The 19321-nt window shown below is 41.1% G+C and overlaps 1 protein-coding gene across 2 annotated transcripts in view; it reads left to right on the plus strand.

The window, feature by feature from the left end:
• The window catches only part of ITGB3BP (integrin subunit beta 3 binding protein), a 32477-nt gene extending 16528 nt beyond the window's left edge, over positions 1–15949 (plus strand). The window contains exons 5-10 of one of the 2 annotated variants that reach the window (XM_033151906.1): positions 274–352; positions 1830–1923; positions 3132–3185; positions 7646–7671; positions 11737–11790; positions 15211–15949. In XM_033151906.1, the coding sequence (XP_033007797.1) occupies positions 274–352; positions 1830–1923; positions 3132–3185; positions 7646–7671; positions 11737–11790; positions 15211–15273 (370 nt within the window). In that variant the 3' untranslated portion in view covers positions 15274–15949. The remainder of the gene's footprint in view (positions 1–273; positions 353–1829; positions 1924–3131; positions 3186–7645; positions 7672–11736; positions 11791–15210) is intronic. The other variant, XM_033151907.1, reaches the window with a different exon arrangement.
• The last annotated feature ends 3372 nt before the right edge of the window (positions 15950–19321 follow it).

A 19321-nucleotide genomic window follows, 5' to 3' on the forward strand; every position in this document is an offset into this window, starting at 1 on the left:
GACTCTATGCTGGAGTTTAGGGAGGAGATTATGATGGGAAATTAGTATAATTAGACATGTTGAAAATATGTGCATTTCACTAGTGGTTGATGTATGATAAACCCCAGAGTTATTTACCAGTTATATACCAACAAGTTACAGTATTTCACAGCCTGGGGTGGGATGTTGCCTGCAAAGCTATATCACTGTTTTTTGGTTTTTATTCATTTTTGTTCTTGTTTCAGAAATTATGCCATCAATTTAAATAATTCCTTGTTTCCCTCTTTCCTTAAGACTATTAATACTGCAGACTGAAGTTGAAGATTCTCTGGGCAGATTTATGAAAATCAGACAAAACCTAACCAATTTACAGGTCTGTTCTCCCCCATCTTGATTCTTTTCTTTTCTTTCTTTCTTTCTTTCTTTCTTTTTCTTCTCAATTGTTGCAATCTTCATTATAGATTATTTGGAAACAAGCCAAATTCAGTTTAATGGAACAAGTGTGCCGAAGATTGCATCCTTCCAGGTGCTGTGGGTGTGGCAGAATAGAGTGCTGGATTACAAATGGGACAATCTGGGTTGAAATCCCTACTGAGCTTGAAACTCACTATGTGACTTAGGGCCACTTGCCTTCTCTCACTGGGCAGTGAGAGGATAAAGCTTCTTGAGGGTAAAATGGAGAAAAGTTTATGTGAACTTCTTCAAATTCCCTGGAAGATATGCAGGATAGAAATGTAATAACTAAATTAACTAAAATTCAGTTCAGTGCACTGGGTCATGCAGTGGGTTTTCAGTGGAGACAGGCTCCCTATTTAGGATCCACATGAAAACCTTGGGCAGCATGGTAGTTCAAAGCATAAGGCTCAAGCTGGGAGCCATTGGTTCAAATATCCCCTCAGCCATTCATTGAAATTTCCCCTCAGGTTGGGGCAAACTGTAATCCACACAACTGTAAAATTAGGGGTAATAACATGGCCCACTTTCACAGCATTCTTGTAAAGATTGCTGTGAAGTGCTTTGGGCACTTAGAACAGGAATAGGGAACTTCTGGTCCACAGATCAAATTTGGCTTGCAAGGCTGTTTTCCCTAGCCTACTTGTCATATGTGACATCATGTGCGGGGCAGGTAGAGATGCAGCTGGATCATCTGTGCAGCTGAGAACATGATTGTGCAGCTTATCTCTGCAGAAAGCCCTTGTGCTGCAGTCCCCAGGCATCCGACAACCAGCTGGCAGATGGGCACTTGGAAAGTGTTATGCAAGAGACTTTGAAGTTAGCCCATGGGACACTTTCCCTTATATCTGTTTCCTGGTTTAAACTGCCCCTCTTCAGCTGCTATTTGCCCCACAAGGTCACACCTATGAGTATCCTAAGGGCACCTGTTTCGCCAGCCACTATGTACCTGAATCCTGGCGGGGTCATGTCCTAATGGCTGGAAAGAAAGCAGAGGTGGTAGACTGGGATGGATTCTGTGGTCCAGGCTAGAAGCCAAAGTCAGGGCAACACTTCTTTTGATTGAAAGGCATGGCTGCATACAGAGTTGTTGGGGTAAACCTGGGGAACTGACCAGGATTCAGGCAAGCAAACAGTCTGAAAAGGCAAAGTGGCAGCCCGTTGGTGTCCTTCAGCGATAATGTGCTCAGATTGTGGGGATGCGACAAGGCTTCCAACTTCACACCTGTTGATTGTACTGTGCATACAGAAGCATTCGACTTCTAATATCAAATGTTAGTAATATAGAAATTTTTTCAGCCATTTAAACTAATGATGCAGAAAGAGTGGGAGGTTTTGAGAGTTCTGTTTTGTTAGAAGATTCAGCATTAAGATTTAGCTTAAAAAAATTTTTTCAGGCTTTAGAGGGCACCAGAGAGCTTGAAAATATTATCGGTGTTTCAGAGACCCCTGGTAACTTGAAAGACGAAGTGAGCAAAACCAGAAAGCTAAGTAAGAAGGACTTTTCATAATTCCCCTTTTTGTGATAGAATTAATATGCATCCTTTCACATATTTAATCTTTGTTTTACATGAGCATGCCTAGGTGTCCTGGAAATATTACATATTGCAGTGATACAGATTAGTTTCCATGTTAAGTACTTCTTATTAAGCAACATAATTAAGCAAACAAATAATTGATAAGTAGTAAGAATACAGATCACTCTTGGTATAACTCAAGTGAATTTATATTACAGGTCTCTATAGCCAAGTTGCTATAAAGCAGGGGTAGGGAGCCTGAGGCCCAAGTGGCAAATGTGGCCCTCCAAGCCTCTGTCTGGCCCTCGTGACTCTCTCAACACCATACCCTTGCCCTTCAGCCTGTTTCACATCCTCTTTGAGTATTTTGCTTGGCCTAGAACAGATAATTAAGCGGTCAGTCTGTGAACACTTAGAAAAGGATGCTATGATTACTAAGACCCAGCATGGGCTTCTCAAAAACAAGTCATGCTGGACCATTTTCATTTCTTTCTGTTTTATGGCATTACAAGCTTGGTGGATCAGGGGAATGCTGTGGACATAGTGTATCTTGATTTCAGTAAAGCTTTTGACAAAGTCCCGCATAATAATATTGCAGAGAAGCTGCTGAAATGTGGGCTGGACGAGGTAAGTGTTAGGTGGATTTGTAGCTGGTTGACTGACTAAACCAAAATACCTCTCACTAATGGTTCTTCATCAAGTTGGGTGACAAGTTAGGTGCCACAGTGTTGTGTCCTGAGCCTGTTGTTGAATGAAGTAACATTAGTTTTACTTTTGGCCTAACAATCCAGTGCGTCTTACTCAGAAGAAAGTCCCACTGTATTCAGTGGCACTTGCTCCCTAGTAAGTGTGTTTAGGTTTGCACTCTGCTGCTAGCCATGTCCAAAAAGATGTAGCAGAACTTTTGTCTACAGAAGTGTGTGTGAGAAAAAGGGAGGTGATTGTTTTCTTCTGGTTTTTTCCGATGTACAAAGGTTTGCAGGGGAAAGAGAGAGCAGAGTTCTGGGTGTGCCCTGTTCTGGGAGTAGAACTCCGCTCGAGGAATTCTGAATTCAATCAAGTATTTTCTTTAATTGAAATATTTCCTGGAATGTTAGAGAAAAAACACATTTGTACCATTTTTCTATATTAGCATCACATGAGTAGAGTTCTCACAATATCTAAATATATTTTGTTCCTCAGTAAAGCAAGCTGGAAAGCTGCTAAGAAGGACCAATGCAAGACAGCCTGCCCAAGGTAACTCCCCTGTATTTGTTTTGATGGCAAACAGTTGTCAAAGGGGTCCATTTAGCAAATTTCTTCTGAAAGACTTGAAAAGCCCTTTTGCAAGAGACCGTATCAGATTTCTGTTCTTTTCAGCAAAATTAGGTTTCTTGCCCTCTCTTTGGTTGTATGACATTTAAGCTGTTGGCAAGATAAAGACTTCCCCCCACCCGCCACTTTCAGATTACAGAAGTGCCTAACTGAACAAACTATGCATTTTAAAAATGTATTTATTTGATATGCTTTTATATACCACCTTTTTACTGAAGTCTCCCGGTGGTGTTCATATTAAAAATATGCAAGATAAAAATCATAAACTATTAAAAAGCACAACAATATAGAGGCTAAAATTCAGCTGCAGCAGGCGGGGGGAAAGTAAGAACGAAAAGTGGAATTGCACATCTTTGAAGTCCTGGTTAAATAAGTATGGTTTAGAGAGATGCTGAAATATAATAAAAGATGGTGCCTGCCTAAGTTCAGGAGGAAAATGATTCCATATAAAGGGTACAATTTCAGAAAAGGCATGGCCCCAAGGGGACATCAGTTGCACTTCTGTTGGCTGTGACACCAGAAGGAGCTCAGGTGGAGGAGAGCCAGCCATGTGCCGTAACAGGTGACAAATACGTACCTCTCTATTTTGAAGTGTGTGCAAAAGATAGGAAGCCACAATTGCTAAGTGATTTGCTTGCCTGCACACAAGGTGAAATGGACACCAGCATTAATCTCATGTTAAGGAGTTCATACAATGTCCCTAAGGGGTGTTTATTAATTTGTCTTCACCGTTAGCCCAGCGAAGCAGCTTTGTGGGCAGTACGCCAGCCAGCAACATACCTATTCTGTCTTTCTGGCCCAGAACCAAGAACAAATTCTCAAATCCAGATCCAGAACATACTGGCCTTGTGGTGAGAACGATGGAACTCTTGTGGATTATGTCAGCTTCCCCCCCCCCCGCCCCGCCCCCCGCCCCAGTCTGTGGGTGCTGCACTAAGCTCCTGGGAGGCAGAGCTTTACATGTATGTTGGACAGAGTTATCCATGCAGTGGTTAGGAGAATGCACTCTGCAGATGCTCTGTTCTCTCCTTTTTTCACATGGTTTGGCCTCAGCTCTGGCTTTTGGGAAAGGTTGAGCCCCATTTACTAGTCAGCCCCATTAAAAAAATTAAGGCTGTAGTTTTTTGCCCAGTAATATATCTTTAACTCATCAATCTGAGTTACTGGGCACAGGATTGTAGTCAGAACTGTTCTTGGTATTGGCATGTGAACACCCTACCAGTTTGAGAAGAACCTTTATTTTAACTCTCTGGATATGAACTGCCTCCATGTTTATTTTATTTTTTATTTTTTTACATTTTCTTCCCTATCCGCATCACCTTGTCTTAGGTGTAGGCTTTTGAGTGAACTATTAAGCCTTGATGTATCTCAAGGCTTTAATAATGATAATAATATTTCTCTAGTGTCTATTACCGGAGGACCTGAGCGTACTTTACAAACATTTATGAATACAGCCTTGCCACATCCCAGAGACATATGATCTCTATTTTACAAAGTCCCATTTCAGCGAGGTGCTTAAGAACATGCCTTGCATTAAACAGAGGAGGCGCATCATTGACGTCATGGCTTGTCTGATATGGGGCATAGGCATCTCTTGGAGCAGTGTTTTTCAACCTTTTTTGGGCAAGGGCACACTTGTTTTATGAAAAAAATCACGAGGCACACCACCATTAGAAAATGTTAAAAAATTTAACTCTGTGCCTATATTGACTATATATAAAGTAATTCTCTTGAATAGGAATCAAATAAACAAATTTTTTCCCACGGCACACCAGGCAACATCTCGCGGCACACTAGTGTGCCGCGGAACAGTGGTTGAAAAACACTGTCTTGGAGAACAGGCACATTATGGTTTTGGTATTCTGCGAATGAGTAGCTTATAATGAGCTTTCAAGCAGATTAAATACATCAGCTACTTCCATAAAATCCTGTGGAACACCCACCCCTTTGACAGAGATTTTTTTTAAGCTTTTAAATTAAACTTGACTGAGTTTCCAAAAACACTTTTCTAAACATGCATTGTGTTATCGTGCAACGCACCAGCCTTGCAGATGAGTTTACTACATCCATGCCATTTTATTATTCTGCCATGTGTACCGGGGTCATGTAAGTCAGTGGCTCTCCCAGGAGGAATTGTTCCTCCCTGTGCGAGTGGGTAACACTGTCCCATTGTAGTCTTACTCCCAAAATGTTCAGGAATGGAGTAACAAAGCTCTGTAGTAAAATGTGAGCCTTGGCACTGTGCCGGCTAGGTAAGCACATTTGGGGGAACGGGTATGAATATAGACCAGCCCACCAGCTGTTACAGAGAAGGTGCCTGTGTGTCTTTTACTACAAAGTTGTGGTTAAATGCTGAAAAGATGAGTGGCTTGTCTGCCCTCCCAGGTAAAGTGTGAAATGAGACGACAGCTGACTCCTGGTCCTGTGCCTTAAACTCAAGGCAATACTTCCTCCTAAGCTTGAAGTCATTTAGCATTTATATCGATATGAAGTGAAATCTCTGTAGCTCAGCAGTGTGTTCTTGATGCCAGACAGGCAGCCACACATCTTGATCAAGTAGATTAATTTTCCCTCGTGGTTTATGATTTAGTTTTTAAAAGAAGCAGAATAAAGGACATTTTAACGATGAAGACTTAGCTTGCCAAGTGTCAGATGTGTTGAGTGGTGTTTTCTCATTCTTTATCTTTAACATGGAGTAAACAAATGACTTTCTTTCCTTGGTTTCTCCCCACTTCCTTATTATGTACTTTTAAAAATTGCCTTGTATCAGTTCGTAGGATCGTTGAAAAGACCTGTTTCTCTCTTTAATGTAATATATAGACCTTAGTTATCGTCTTCTTTTTTTTAACTTTGAAGTTTAGAACGTCACAGTGGCAATCACTGCCTTTGAGTGGAAGAGTTGAGTTTATGCAAGACTACCGGTACAACTGGTATGGGGAACAAAATTGCATTGGGCCACATACCAGGCCTACTTAATATCTGTTGGAATGGTGCCTGTGTATATAAACCAGAGCTATGAGATTATTGCCTTCAAAATCCGAGGTGACAATTGCACATAGGGATCTAGGTATGTAAAAAATGATAGCACAGAGAAGCAGTACTTTCCCATTATCTCCATGTCTTTGTATTACGAGGGTAAGTCAGAATAAACATATACAGGTTAAATTCAAATCTTTTTAGAATGAGTCGATCCAGTGAAAGAGAGGGGAAGACCTTTTGCTGATTTGCCCTGCAGCCCCTACCCTTTTCGAAGGATCCCCTAACTATCAGAGGGTGCAGACAGAAAGAATAATCAACAAAAGTCCCCCTCTCCAGGGCTGGCCCAAGATATTTTGGCACCTGAGGCGAAGCACAAAATGGTGCTCCTCCCCTGCCAAGGAAGAAGAGATGAGTGAAATGCATGGGAACAAGGGTGGGAGGAGACAAGCAGTATCTCCTATTCACCAAGAGGCCGCTGTAGAGAAGGCATTGGGGTGGAGGGCTACTGAGGTGTCAGATCCAGCCTCCAAGGAGTATGCTCTATGTGTTGTCGCTGCAGCCGCTGCCACGGCAGCGAGCAATGCATTCCTTGGAGGCCGGGTCTACTGCCCCTGTGGATCTTGCCACTTGAGGCAGTCACCTCACCTTGCTGCATGGGTGGGCCAGCCCTGCCTCTCTCCCACTTTTCCCAAGTGTCCCCAAGCAGAACTCCATGCAGGGGATGAGCTTGCTGATGGGAGCAAAGTCTGGATCCAAGCTACTGTCTGGAAACCAATCGCTAGAATATCCGTGACCAATTCTAAGCTGGGAAATCTAATCTTGGTCACATACAAGAATCCTTACAGCTGCAACTTTAGAAAATCGGTCAAGTTGGGCTGCCGAACACCAGGACAGAAGAGTGCGTTTGCTTAAGGAATTTTCATTTGGCAGAATTCTTACTCGTTCTGAAGTTGGTTTCACTTACAAATTCTCCCACTCTCTTCTTAGCCTAATGAAGCCCACAGAAACCAGTGCCATGGTATGCTAAGCATCTGTTTAGTTGCTTTCTAAGTAAAGCAACCATATAGTCTTATTTGTGCTCAAGAACAACAGTTAAACATGCTGCATCGTAATGTTTCTTCAATTTGTAATGCTAATGACCCAAGCAGTGAAAATTTAGTATGACTCTGAAATCATATGGGTCAAAATGACACACTTTTAGCATGTTAACAATATAATAAATACTTCTTGAATGGGAACTTTGATCCCTTCTGCTGTCCTAATGAAAATAAAGGCTGGAGAAAGACTGTCTTCTTTATTTAGCTTTTTTTTTACTTTTGGATGTGGTTTTCCATAATTATTTTTAATTAGTTACACTCAGGACATGAAACCTATGACTATTCTTTGGCTTTGGCTTGATACAGATGGAATGTCACATTATCATCACATGGTAAGGCATGAAATTTATTTACTTTACATAAACAGCCTCTACTTAAAACAACTTAATTCAGAACATTCCTTTGTCAATGGGCAGCATTATGTAGATTTTAGTACATCATTCTGCATTAGCAACATAAAAAATGGCACTATTGTTTGCCCATGACTAGCATTTACAGTAAACAAAATGTTTTTTGAAGAGAATGTAAGCAAACTTGAGAGCAGCTGCCAGGAGATGAAATCTAGTCATGCTGCTGCTGTCCAAAGCATGATTTATGTGTGTGTAGGTTGCACTCTGCATATTTGAAAGGGGGACTTTTTAACAGTTTTAGCATTTTGTGGGAGTGAATACAAACAAAACGAACCTTTATCCCGCTGATTCTTAGGCAGGGTTTCAGTAAATGCTAGATCTAAAAGAGACTTTTTACTCAACTCTTCCCTAATCAACCAGGATTGAAAGATTTGTTTACAAATGTTTTTGTGCAATGCAAGATAAAGCACCAAAGTTCTGCAGGCTTTAAAAAGTGCTGTTCTCTGCTACACAGCTTTGATGTACTGCTTCCAACATGATTTGGTCCAGCTTGTTCAGTTTCCCATCTTCACCCAGTGTAGATCAGAGGTAGGCAAATGAAGGCTAGCGGACTGTATCTGAATCTACAGTTTGGGGGGCGGGTTGTCCAGGCTGCTGCATCCATGTAGTAGTGACTCGGTTCCAGTCCAGTTGTCCCAGGAGGTTAAAAAAAGGAATGAAAGATTTTCAAAGGAAAAAAATTGTGGGGTGAATTGGGGAGATATTGCCTATGCCTGACATTTAAAACGGTGAACAGAGCTAATAAGCAATCTAGTCCTGTTAGTTACTACCTCATCCCTTGCACTTTTTAGGTGCTCTTTTGTGAAGAACAGAGGGATCTGCCTTATACTGGCTATGTTATGATGGCATGATAAACTATGGTTTGTTGTGATAGGGATGATGTTGGGCAGGCCTCAGGCTTTGTGTCCACTCCTCTTCCAGAGATCTGTCTTTAACAGCTGTGTGGCAGGTCAAAATTCAACAGGTGAAGCCTTTTCTGGTATGGAAGAAAGCTTTACCTGTTCACATTCAGTCTGTCAAACATTTTATTACTTGTGTGGCCCTAATTTGTTTTGGGGTTGTCCAACCCAACTGCAAAATAGGATACAAAGCTTAAACCAATTTGTGTCCTCTTTTGCAAGAGGGGGCAGGAGGCCTAATCCACATACAGTGCATTGGACCCATTAAATGCTGCTGGGACCCCGGACTTACTCACAGACAAGTGTGTGTAAGATTGCAGCCTTGTTTGCCTCGAAGGCTGTGCCACTCTTGAGATTATTTTGTAAGAGACAAAGTTTTGTCTGTATTGATTTTTGTGGGGTGTTTTTGTGTTTTTGCTTCAGGTGAGACTTTAATCTGTCTAGTAGATACTACTTATTGTGAAGAAAAATGGTCAGAACTCAGTTATTCTTTTGACCTACAAATACTGTGCGATTAGATCTTTTTCTCATCTCAACAAAAAATGCTTTGTTTCCCCAAAGACACTTGTGTTAATATGTGGCTGTAATTAGGCTGTGAATTTTAAAATACAGCCTTTGACATGTTTAGCATCACAGGCCGGAGCTACAGGTGTGATAGATACTTGGGAGGCAAACTACAAACTTCTCCAATGATTTACTATCCTATGCTAAGTAGATGAAATATTAGGCTATTAACTTTGGTGGCAGACATAGAAATGCATATGAGGCATATGACTATAAAACTTCAGATATATATACACAACCAACCATACGGATGTGCACAAACACTCACTGACCTGTCAAACTGCGTTCCTTATATGAAGGTCTACCATTCAGCCATTGTACATGAACTTTGATGCATTACTTTTACAATGTGTTTTTCTTGCAGATCTCTTCCTACTGTGCTTTTTACAAAAACAAAACAAAAAACAAACCCTGACATTAGATATCGGGTGAAATGAAAACTATTAATTATATAATTGTTAAGTATTGTAATTTGCACATAACTATAAATATGTCTTCTTTGAGATGTACAATAGTTATTTTAAATAATAAAAAAGGAAAGGTGCATTGGTTTGGAGTCACTTAATAGCAATTACATTTTAAGAGGTGTAAATAACTTGCTATCCAGACATTACAAATACCCAGGTGCTCTGTATGTGCTGATGACAACAAAATTGAAAAGAAAGACTGCAATAATTCTGACTGGTTTTCTCTGCAGAAGATATTGATTATTTGTGTGTGGTGAGAGATTTGGAAAATTCAATTAAAGGAGTTGTGCAAAGGTTTCATAAATTTTCCTTATACAGCGTGTACACAGACACTGTTGCGTATTAAATCAATGCAGCACTTCACAATATATTTTCTTTGAAACATAAAAATAAATAACATTTAAACAGTTCTGCTTACTACAGAAACAAGTTTTATTTTCTGTGAAGCATTTAGTCATGTGCTATCACTGACTCATACACATTTGCCAGCTGTAACAAATTTTATAGACATTTTCTCCAGAGACATAGCTCATGTACTATGAATTTTTAAATGAGCAAATGGTGAAGAGGGGATGTCAGCAATATAAAAATTGATCAGTTAAAAGATAAAAGCATAAGTAAAGAGATTTGTATGGTAGTCTTAATAGGTTTTATTAAATAAAAATACTATAAAAGGACAGTAATGAATAGACTGAAGGTTTTAACTGTAGTTGAGGTGGAGAAAAATTATTCTGGCACATTTAAGAGAAGATTGGTTTTATATCACCAGACAGGTGGCCATTTTTTCCTCTCTCCCTCTCCACTTTTAAAGCATGGTTTAAAGCATTTAAACTTGCACACACATGCATAAAAGAAAGTAAACTTTCAACTAGATCATGACCTTTCACTGTGCTGGTGGATGGGTAGAGGAACAGAAGATTCTCCCCCACTTTGCACAAGCGGATTATGGTAGTTCTCTAGAAAGACTTGTGCAACTCCCTTTGACCTGGGCAGGTCTCTTGAAGTTGAACAGCAAAGTTGGCTAAGGTCTCTACACAGCACCACAGTTGATTCTGATTCAGCTCAGAGCCCGTGTGGTGCAGTGACCAGAATCTGTAAGAAGGGCTGTAGCTTAGTGGTAAGAGGGCATCCTTAGCATGGCCAGGGTCCCAGATTGAATCCCTGGCATCTGCAGCTGGGGCTGGGAAAGTCCTGGCTGCTGGACAGTATTTACAACACGTACCTAGATGGACCAACTGTCTGACTTGGTATAAGGAGCTTCCTATGTAAACCCAAATCCCCACTGAGCATTGAACTCTCTGTAAGACCCTGGGAAAGCCAGTATCAACATGTTGCGTTGTTGGAGAAAGGGCAAAATGGAATGGTAAGAAGCCCACTGTAGGGCCTGATAATGATGTATGCAGTTACAATAAACACAGGACAAGACATAGGAGGTATCTTCGGGGACTGGACCTTTGGTGGTGAGCCTCAGATCTCCTGCTTGTTCCAACACACACACATATAAATAATAATTATATATAGGATCGCTGGCTTTGCAGTGTGCACATCCCATAAGCAAAGTAGTGTTCCCCAGCACCACCATCTTCATTCTCCAGGGATACCTATACATATAAGTTAGCTTGTCATTAAAGTAGCAAGCATCAAGTCTCCCCCAATCTTATGTCCTTCAAATGCCTTGGACCTTGTAAGCTCTCATGATATCCGATTGTGGCCTGTACTAGCTGGAGATTATAGGGGTTGTCGTCCCAAACATCTGTTGAGCACCACGTTGGGGTAAGGCTGACCTAGCAACATGCCTGACAAAAGTAGCTTCCTGATGGTCAGCACAAGATTGAGTTGGTGGTAGGCTTGGAGTTCTTTCTTACCTCAGTTTTTAACTTGCCAAATCCTAAGAGCTTGAAGTTCTAAAAACCCACTGAAACCTTTTTTGTAAGCCTCTGTTTTTGCCATTATTGTTAAAATAGAATCTTCAATATTTGCATTAACTTGTGTTTAAAAGTAATATATAATTGTATTGGTTTTCTTGTTATGTGAAAAAAATGTTCTTTGTTTTACAGACTATCTCCAACCTGCCAACAGCTTTGAGTACCTTAAGTCCCTCATCAACTGAGGTGAGGAGATATTCATGTTTAAGAGACAGGATTGAAGTCTGTAATTGAAAGTACAGTTAAAAATATGTGTGTTTATTGGAAGCTTTTTGAGGAATGGCAGATTTGAGGGACTTAATTTCTAACACCCCTTGATTAATAACTCATAATGGGGGGGGGGACTCTTTTCACCGGTGTTCACTTAATTTGAATGTAAATGACTGAGAGTTAATTATTAATATTTTCTCTGCAAACTGATGATTCTTTAATTCCCAAAATGTGTATTAATCAATATGCTGGGCTAGTTCAAACATAATGTCTTTCAAAAGGCATCACTTAGCGCACATGTGTAAGTTTATATGCCAGAATGTTTTCCAAAACAGTTTTGTGTGTTTTCATTCATCCAAAGAAATATTTGTTGGGATGATACCACATGAAGTGCGTTCTATTTTTGGCACGGCATCAAAGCAAACTTAGCAAGTATTTGAACCATTTTTGTTTCTTGCTAGCTCAGGAAGTTCTAGTTTACTTGAGAGCTCATGATATGTAATTTTACAATTGCTCAAAATAGGATGACTTCCAACTTTGACGAGGTTCCCTTGCACAAAGGCAAAATTTACTCTGAAGCTCTACTAAAATCATGTTGTTTTAATTGCCATTTTTCTCCAGGAATATATGTGCTGAATCATGAGATGAGACAAGTTTCTCACTTGGAGTACTGGCATTTCCAAAGCCCAGCTCATCTTAAAACATGTAGTATATGTGCAGTGGGACATGAACACCATGCCCTCCTCCAAGGGCCACCCCACATTCATAAGCTGGATGTGACAAAATGGTGTTTAATGCACCATTTAAATTAAGTAGATCTGATTTGTGTGATCTACGCTTTCTCCAAATATTTGAGCAGGAAAAACTTTTCCATCAGCTGGGCCTGCATATACTGAACTCTCCTCCTGTAGACCTTTTCATTCCAGCATTGTATGCAACATGTAGCCCAGAGGATGGGTTGTGGGGGGCAGCAAGATCCTGTTCCCCAACTTAAAGTAGGCAAGGCATGTTTGGTTAGGACACAAGTCCCCAGACAAACAAAATTAAATTATCTTGCTTCACAGAGCTATTCCATAGCATAATTTTTAAAAGAATGCCATCCTTTCTTAAACATAATGAAGATATTCCAGGTCTTGCCTTACAGGCAAACTTTAAGTTCATTGAGCCTGTCCTATATGTCAGCCAAGAACCCTAATCAAAGCTAGGAAATGTTTGTCAAGGAAATGACAAGTCAATCAAAATGTATGGCTCTTGTTTCTGAGTTTACAGACTCCTACAGAAACTTACTTACTTTGTCACTTTTTATAAAATCTGCAGTTTTTCACACATGGTAAGAACTATACAGTATTAGCTTCATTTAAATTTGTTTTTTGTAGCTAGTACCTGGTCCTTTACCCATTCCACATGGCCAGTGTTGTGTCTGATAATAGCTTGGATGTCATCTCTTCCAAACACCTTCATTATATTAGCTGAACGAAAAGTTTTGAAAAAGGAATTGTTAGCAGTTCTTAATGTCAGTCAGTGATAAAATGACTCCTGCTCAATCTCAGGTGACCCAGTGTAGCGAACACAAGCCATCCCTTGCATTCCTGGTGCTGCATTTTTCTTGCCACAATACAAAAGACACCATCATGCTTCAAATAATCTAGAAGATGGAAATAAACTCCACTGAAGTGAGGCTTACTTCTGAATATGCGTGCAATGAATTGTGCTGTTACAGAACTCCCTTTTTTAAAAAAGAAACTGATTGCAGGATATATTTTACCAAATGGTATTTTAATTAATGATTGCTCAATTATTTTAATCAAGGGTTTCATGCTATCATGATAGGATGGCAATTTTGCCTGTAGACAAATATGTGGCTGTTCTTTTGAAATCAGAATATGAATCCTCACCTCTCGCCAGACAGGCAGCTCTTTTGTTGCCCTTCCAGCTTTCTCCCACTCAGATTCCTGTTTCTGGCCTTATCCTCTACCCCCTTATTCCTGTTTCCCACCTTCTCTAAGTTCTAACCCTCATTTACTAAACTGTGCTGCTAACCTTGGCCCACTAACCATTTAGATCAGGACTTCCCAAAATTGGGTTCCAGCTTTTTGGGCTACAATTCCCACCACCCCTAGCCAGCAGGACCAGTGGACAGGGATAATGGGAATTTTAGTCGAAAAACAGCTGGAGACCCAAGTTTGGGAAGCCCTGATCTAGAGCCTGCTCTCCTAAGCCAGCTCCTACACCCACTAGTCTTCTTGGTTCATATTTTCAAAAGTACAGGGAGGCTTGAGAGAGTAGAGTGTCTCTCTGCAAGATACAGCGAGCAGAAGAACCCAGCTATTGGAAGATCTGTCAGTTTAGAATCACACCCATCTGATTGGACCAATGACATGCACCTCCAGCTGAACAGAGGTGACTTGCAGACAGATCCAGGGGTTGCCACTCCTGCAACACTGCTTAGGTCAGGCACTCTCCAGATTGTGCAGGTTTGCAGTAGCAGTCATGCTCCTCCAAGGGAAATGTTGGCGCTATGGCAGGCGGCAAGAATGTGAAAAGCAGTGTATTAAGTAGTACAGTTTCTTGCCTGTCTCCATGGCATAAAATGCACCAAAGAGACTCCAAACATAGCAAGCACAGCAATAGACTCTCTAGCATCTGTCACAAGCATCTAAAAGTAACTTGTGCTTATGTGTAGCATTTCCCCTCCCCACCCGCCTTCTGAGGTGCTACATGCACATTGTCTCCTTTTGGTGCTTGCTAATGGACACCACACTGCAGGATGCTCATGCCAGGAAAGCAAGCTGAAGTCTTAAGACTTGGTAGATGGAAGCCAAAATTGTAGCCAACACAACTGGCATAATCAGTTGATGAACTGTGGGTTACACAAAAGGCAAAGCACTTGCATGTCTCTTAATTAGAAAAATCGCCTCCCGTTATTCCAGAGCAGCTATGAAAGAAACAGGAGTTTGCTGAAAGGTAGTCTCAAAACAGAGAACATATTCAAACCCAAGGTTACTATGTAATAGGCCTAAGTTTATACTTATTCTAATCCTTTATACCCCTCCTTTCAGGAAACAAATCCTTCATAGGTTGAAGCTTTCTAAACTGGCTCTTGGTAATAGCAACCAGAATCCATGTATTTGGGGTTTTTCATTAAATATGTCCCTTGAAATATTAAGCCGACACATAAAGTTGCCCCATGTTAAATTGTGAACTAAAATAATACTGGGAAGCATTCTTATTTTAACATCCAGTATGCTTTCCAGGAAGTGAGGTACCGGTATTCTGTTTTCTAGGTGTTCTGTATATACACAGGAAAGCTAGAGCTAAACGACAAATAGCGCATTCAAAGGGCAACATGGATGCCGAAATTGTTGCTTATTTTAAACATTTTTTTAACCCACACAGGCCGAATCTGAGGAATATATTCTGCTTGGCTGCAAGATTCTACAACTGCCTGATCCTACTTAAAAGGTTGAAAAGAAACGCCTGTAAATCTATCTCCCCAGCAAATACCAGCTAAGGATTGCTCAGTGCACTAGGCAGGTGCACATCTAGATACAGTTTCTTGCGTCTAATTTAAACTTTACAATCTGCACAACCAGATAATCTCAATGTAAATAATACACTTCTCCATAGCTCTTTTATGCAAATGGGTAATGGCACAAGCTGAATTTCTGCACCAGGCCCCTATGCTTGCCCTACCTTGGTAAAATGCCTCTGTGAGCCTTCCCCTCGTGTTTTGGGAAGAAGAGCTGTGCTTAAGGATGGACACTATTTCCCAGGCCTTCAAACAAACTGTAAATTTCACAGTAATGATATGCTCCATGCTTTCTCTGAAGGAGTGCCAGTTTGTCCACAAACAATGAAGACTGCTTGCCAACATGCGGGGCATTGTTTATGCAACTTATCAGCATACCCAAAAGGAAGCAATTTTCCATCTATCTTTGGCTCGCTACCATCGTTTTGCTAGCAAAACCTTATGTTCCTCACATGCAACATTTGCAATGCCTTTTTAGTTATTTTGGTTTACAAAAGCACCACATAACCTTAGTTTTGCACTGCTAGCAAAACTAGCAGTATGTTCTTCTGCTTTGTGGTGCCTGAACTTATGCTGCAAAATCATTAAAAAGCAACACCATAGAGATTAATGTTTCTTTGCAATAGTACCTGCAGGGACAGGAATCAGTAAAACCTATCCTAGCATGTACTGAGATCCACAAATGATCTCACATTTCAGTCAAAATAAAGGATAACTATGCTGGAATGTTTAGAGGGCCAAGTACATCTTTAATAACTTTTTAACATAAAGATTATTTTTAATGGAAATTTAGGTGGTGGTGAGGCTGAGGCATGTACCTTCTCAGGTGACTGACACTGAAATGCCAGCTTCACCATTTTAAGTGTAAGCAAAGAGTGGAGCCTAAAAATGTGCTTGCTCATCTCTTCTGTATCTGTATATATATCCTTTATGATGGTTTGAAGACACTACATAGGGAAGTTTTCCTTCTTGCTTTGCACTGGGTCCCCTTCTGATCCCCCAAAAGCTGCTCTTGAAAGTTAGAAGACTCTATACAACAGGTTTGGGAGCTGCAGAAGGGGTGGGAGACAAACAGGTAGAAATTGTGGGGCCCTTGCTCCCGGTGTGGCTTCTGCCCATACAAGAAGCTTTTTGCAACCAAGCAGACAGTGATAAGTTGTTCAGCACGTACCAATTTCAAAACTGAAGTTGTCAACTATAATTGGGTCACAATTCTTTTTATAGAATAAAACTTTTGAAAGATAATTTTGCATTGACAATTTGTTTTTAAAAAGTGATTTGCTTCGACATTTCAGTGTAAAGAGTACAGGTTTTAGGTTACAGTTCAAGGTATTTCACTGCTATCAGTGCTAGTTACTTCATATATATGCATACGCTTTTAAGCAGGAAAAGGTTGAGGGACATTTTCTTGCAATTGCTAGTCAGTTTCACTTACATAGATTGAGGGACTTTATTGGGGCAACATCATTGGTGCCTCTTCAGTTGTTTGTGGCATCATAACTCAGTCCCAAGCACGTTTACTTACAAGTAAGTTCTACTGATGTCCTTGGGACTTGCTCCCTTGTAGGCTTCTTCAGAATTGCAGCCTAAGGCTATTAAAGTACTGCTTCTCAGCCACTTGTACTAAGCTTTTTCTCTTTTCAGAAACAGCTGGGTCCGTTAAGAACCATTTCCTAGTTCTACATAAGGTAGATCAGATAACTCTCACTTTATCACCCTTGAAGGCCATCTGAAGGACAAAGAAAAGAGATACACATAAAACTAATGTTTTTCTATGCTGGGGAATACTTGCTCTGGGCTTCTGATGACTACAAGCGGAGGAAAGGGCTAATGGAAATGTGAGATCAGTGCTCTGTCAGCAAGAGCAACTGTTTCACACACTCCTTCCCTGAGTGATTTTTGCAGTGCTTCAACATATTAGAAATATTTTACTGTATTTGGGATGTGGGTGGCGCTGTGGTCTAAACCACTGAGCCTAGGGCTTGTTGATCGGAAGGTCGGCGGTTCAAATCCCTGCGACGGGGTGAGCTTCCGTTGTTCAGTCCCAGCTCCTGCCAACTTAGCAGTTCAAAAGCATGTCAAAGTGCAAGTAGATAAATAGGTACCACTCTGGCGGGAAGGTAAATGGCATTAGAAGCGGCTTAGACATGCTGGCCACATGACCCGGAAAAACTCTGCGGACAAACATCAGCTCCCTCGGCCAGTAACTTACCAGTTACTTACTGGTAACTGTCAGGGGTCCTTTACCTTTTAAACAAGTTAAGGAAGTAAATGAACACCCACACAATCCTCATTTTGAAGCAGTGCAGTTGCTGATAGCACTCTAGAGACTGAAGATGCCCACTTTTCCCCATCTGTGGCTCTAGACCTGAATGATGTGAGGCTGGCACTAGGCCTAAGTTGCTCCATACCTTGAATTGGCTCTCCAGTGGTTGTGGTACCTATGCCTCTTGGGAGAAATAACTACTATGAGAAAGGAGTAAAGTAAGCTTGGTAGTATTTAATAAGGGAAATGTGGAAGTGATGCATAGATAGATAGCCCTTTCATATGTGGAGGCTTGGTTTGGACAGAACAGAGTAAACACAACCAGAGTTAACATTAAATGCATTACTTCTGGTAAATGAGCCACCATAGACACTAGAGGGCCGTAAAAATTGTGTCCTGGGCTTTTTAGCCTCATCTATCCATGTATTAAGGGACATGGGTGGCATTGTGGGTTAAACTACAGAGCCTAGAGCTTGCTGATCAGAAGGTCAGCAGTTTGAATCCCCATGACGGGGTGAGCTCCCATAACTCGGTCCCAGCTCCTGCCCACCTAGCAGTTCGAAAGCACGTCAAAGTGCAAGTAGATAAATAGGTACCGCTCCAGTGGGAAGGTAAACGGCGTTTCCGTGTGCTGCTCTGGTTTGCCAGAAGCAGCTTTATCATGCAGGCCACATGACCCGGAAGCTGTACACCGGCTCCCTCAGCCAGTAATGCGAGATGAGCGCCACAACCCCAGAGTCGGACACGACTGGACCTAATGGTCAGGGGTCCCTTTACCTTTTATCCATGTATTATCTGAAACCATTGGTTGCCAGATGTGGGAGAAAAATCAGCTCTCCTACCACACTAATAGCTTTAAGAATGGGGTAGAAACAGACTATTGTTAATGTCATCATTTAATAAAACATTGGATTGGAACAAGACAACACCACCCAGCACTTCCCCTTACATAGACCTGAGAATCCTAGGATAGCGTGGGAACTGGTGCAATGGAGTGGGGAGGTTCTGCCAACTATCCCGTTACACCAGTTCCTGCTGCTGCAAGGCATCTCTGAATCCAACCCCCTGCTTAGGATTTAACTTTCATTACAATGTGTGACAAGGCTGTACATTCAGTACATGCTATCCTCTTCCATTCATAATAAATAAATCCAAATTGCATAGGAACGCTGGGCCTGCACTCCAGGGGAAATTGCACACACCAGTGGGTTTCTTTGCACACATATCTGAGCAACAAGCCATCCAACAGATGGTCAACAGTGAAGGAAGTTTGGCTGGATTTGGGGCACACCCAAAAAAGAGGCAATTGCACCGTCCAGGCTGACAGAGCCAACCATCTGTTTGGTATAATCTTTGATCCAATATTGGGAACCAGGAGTGCTTGATATAGACTGACAGGAACTAAACAAACATTTAATGCATGCAGTTTCTTTCAGCACACTGGACCTTTGATGGACTGATATACAAAACTTTAAAGAATACAGTTTGAAAGTGTGTACGGGTTTGTATACTTGCAGGCTTGGAAGGCTTACTTGGTGTAGGAAATCATTCCCTTTAATACAATAAATTATGTATTACTGCTTTGTGGCAACTTTACTTTTGATAATCTTCACATTCCAGCACAATGTTTTAATTTCAAGTCCCCATGATTGAACCTGTTTTCGGCTTCTGTTCATTTTCGTAGAGCAAAGGAGGGCCATTAGAAAAATAGA

Source organism: Lacerta agilis, chromosome 6 (assembly GCF_009819535.1).
Source record: "Lacerta agilis isolate rLacAgi1 chromosome 6, rLacAgi1.pri, whole genome shotgun sequence".
In the NCBI taxonomy this organism is placed as follows: Eukaryota; Metazoa; Chordata; class Lepidosauria; order Squamata; family Lacertidae; genus Lacerta; species Lacerta agilis.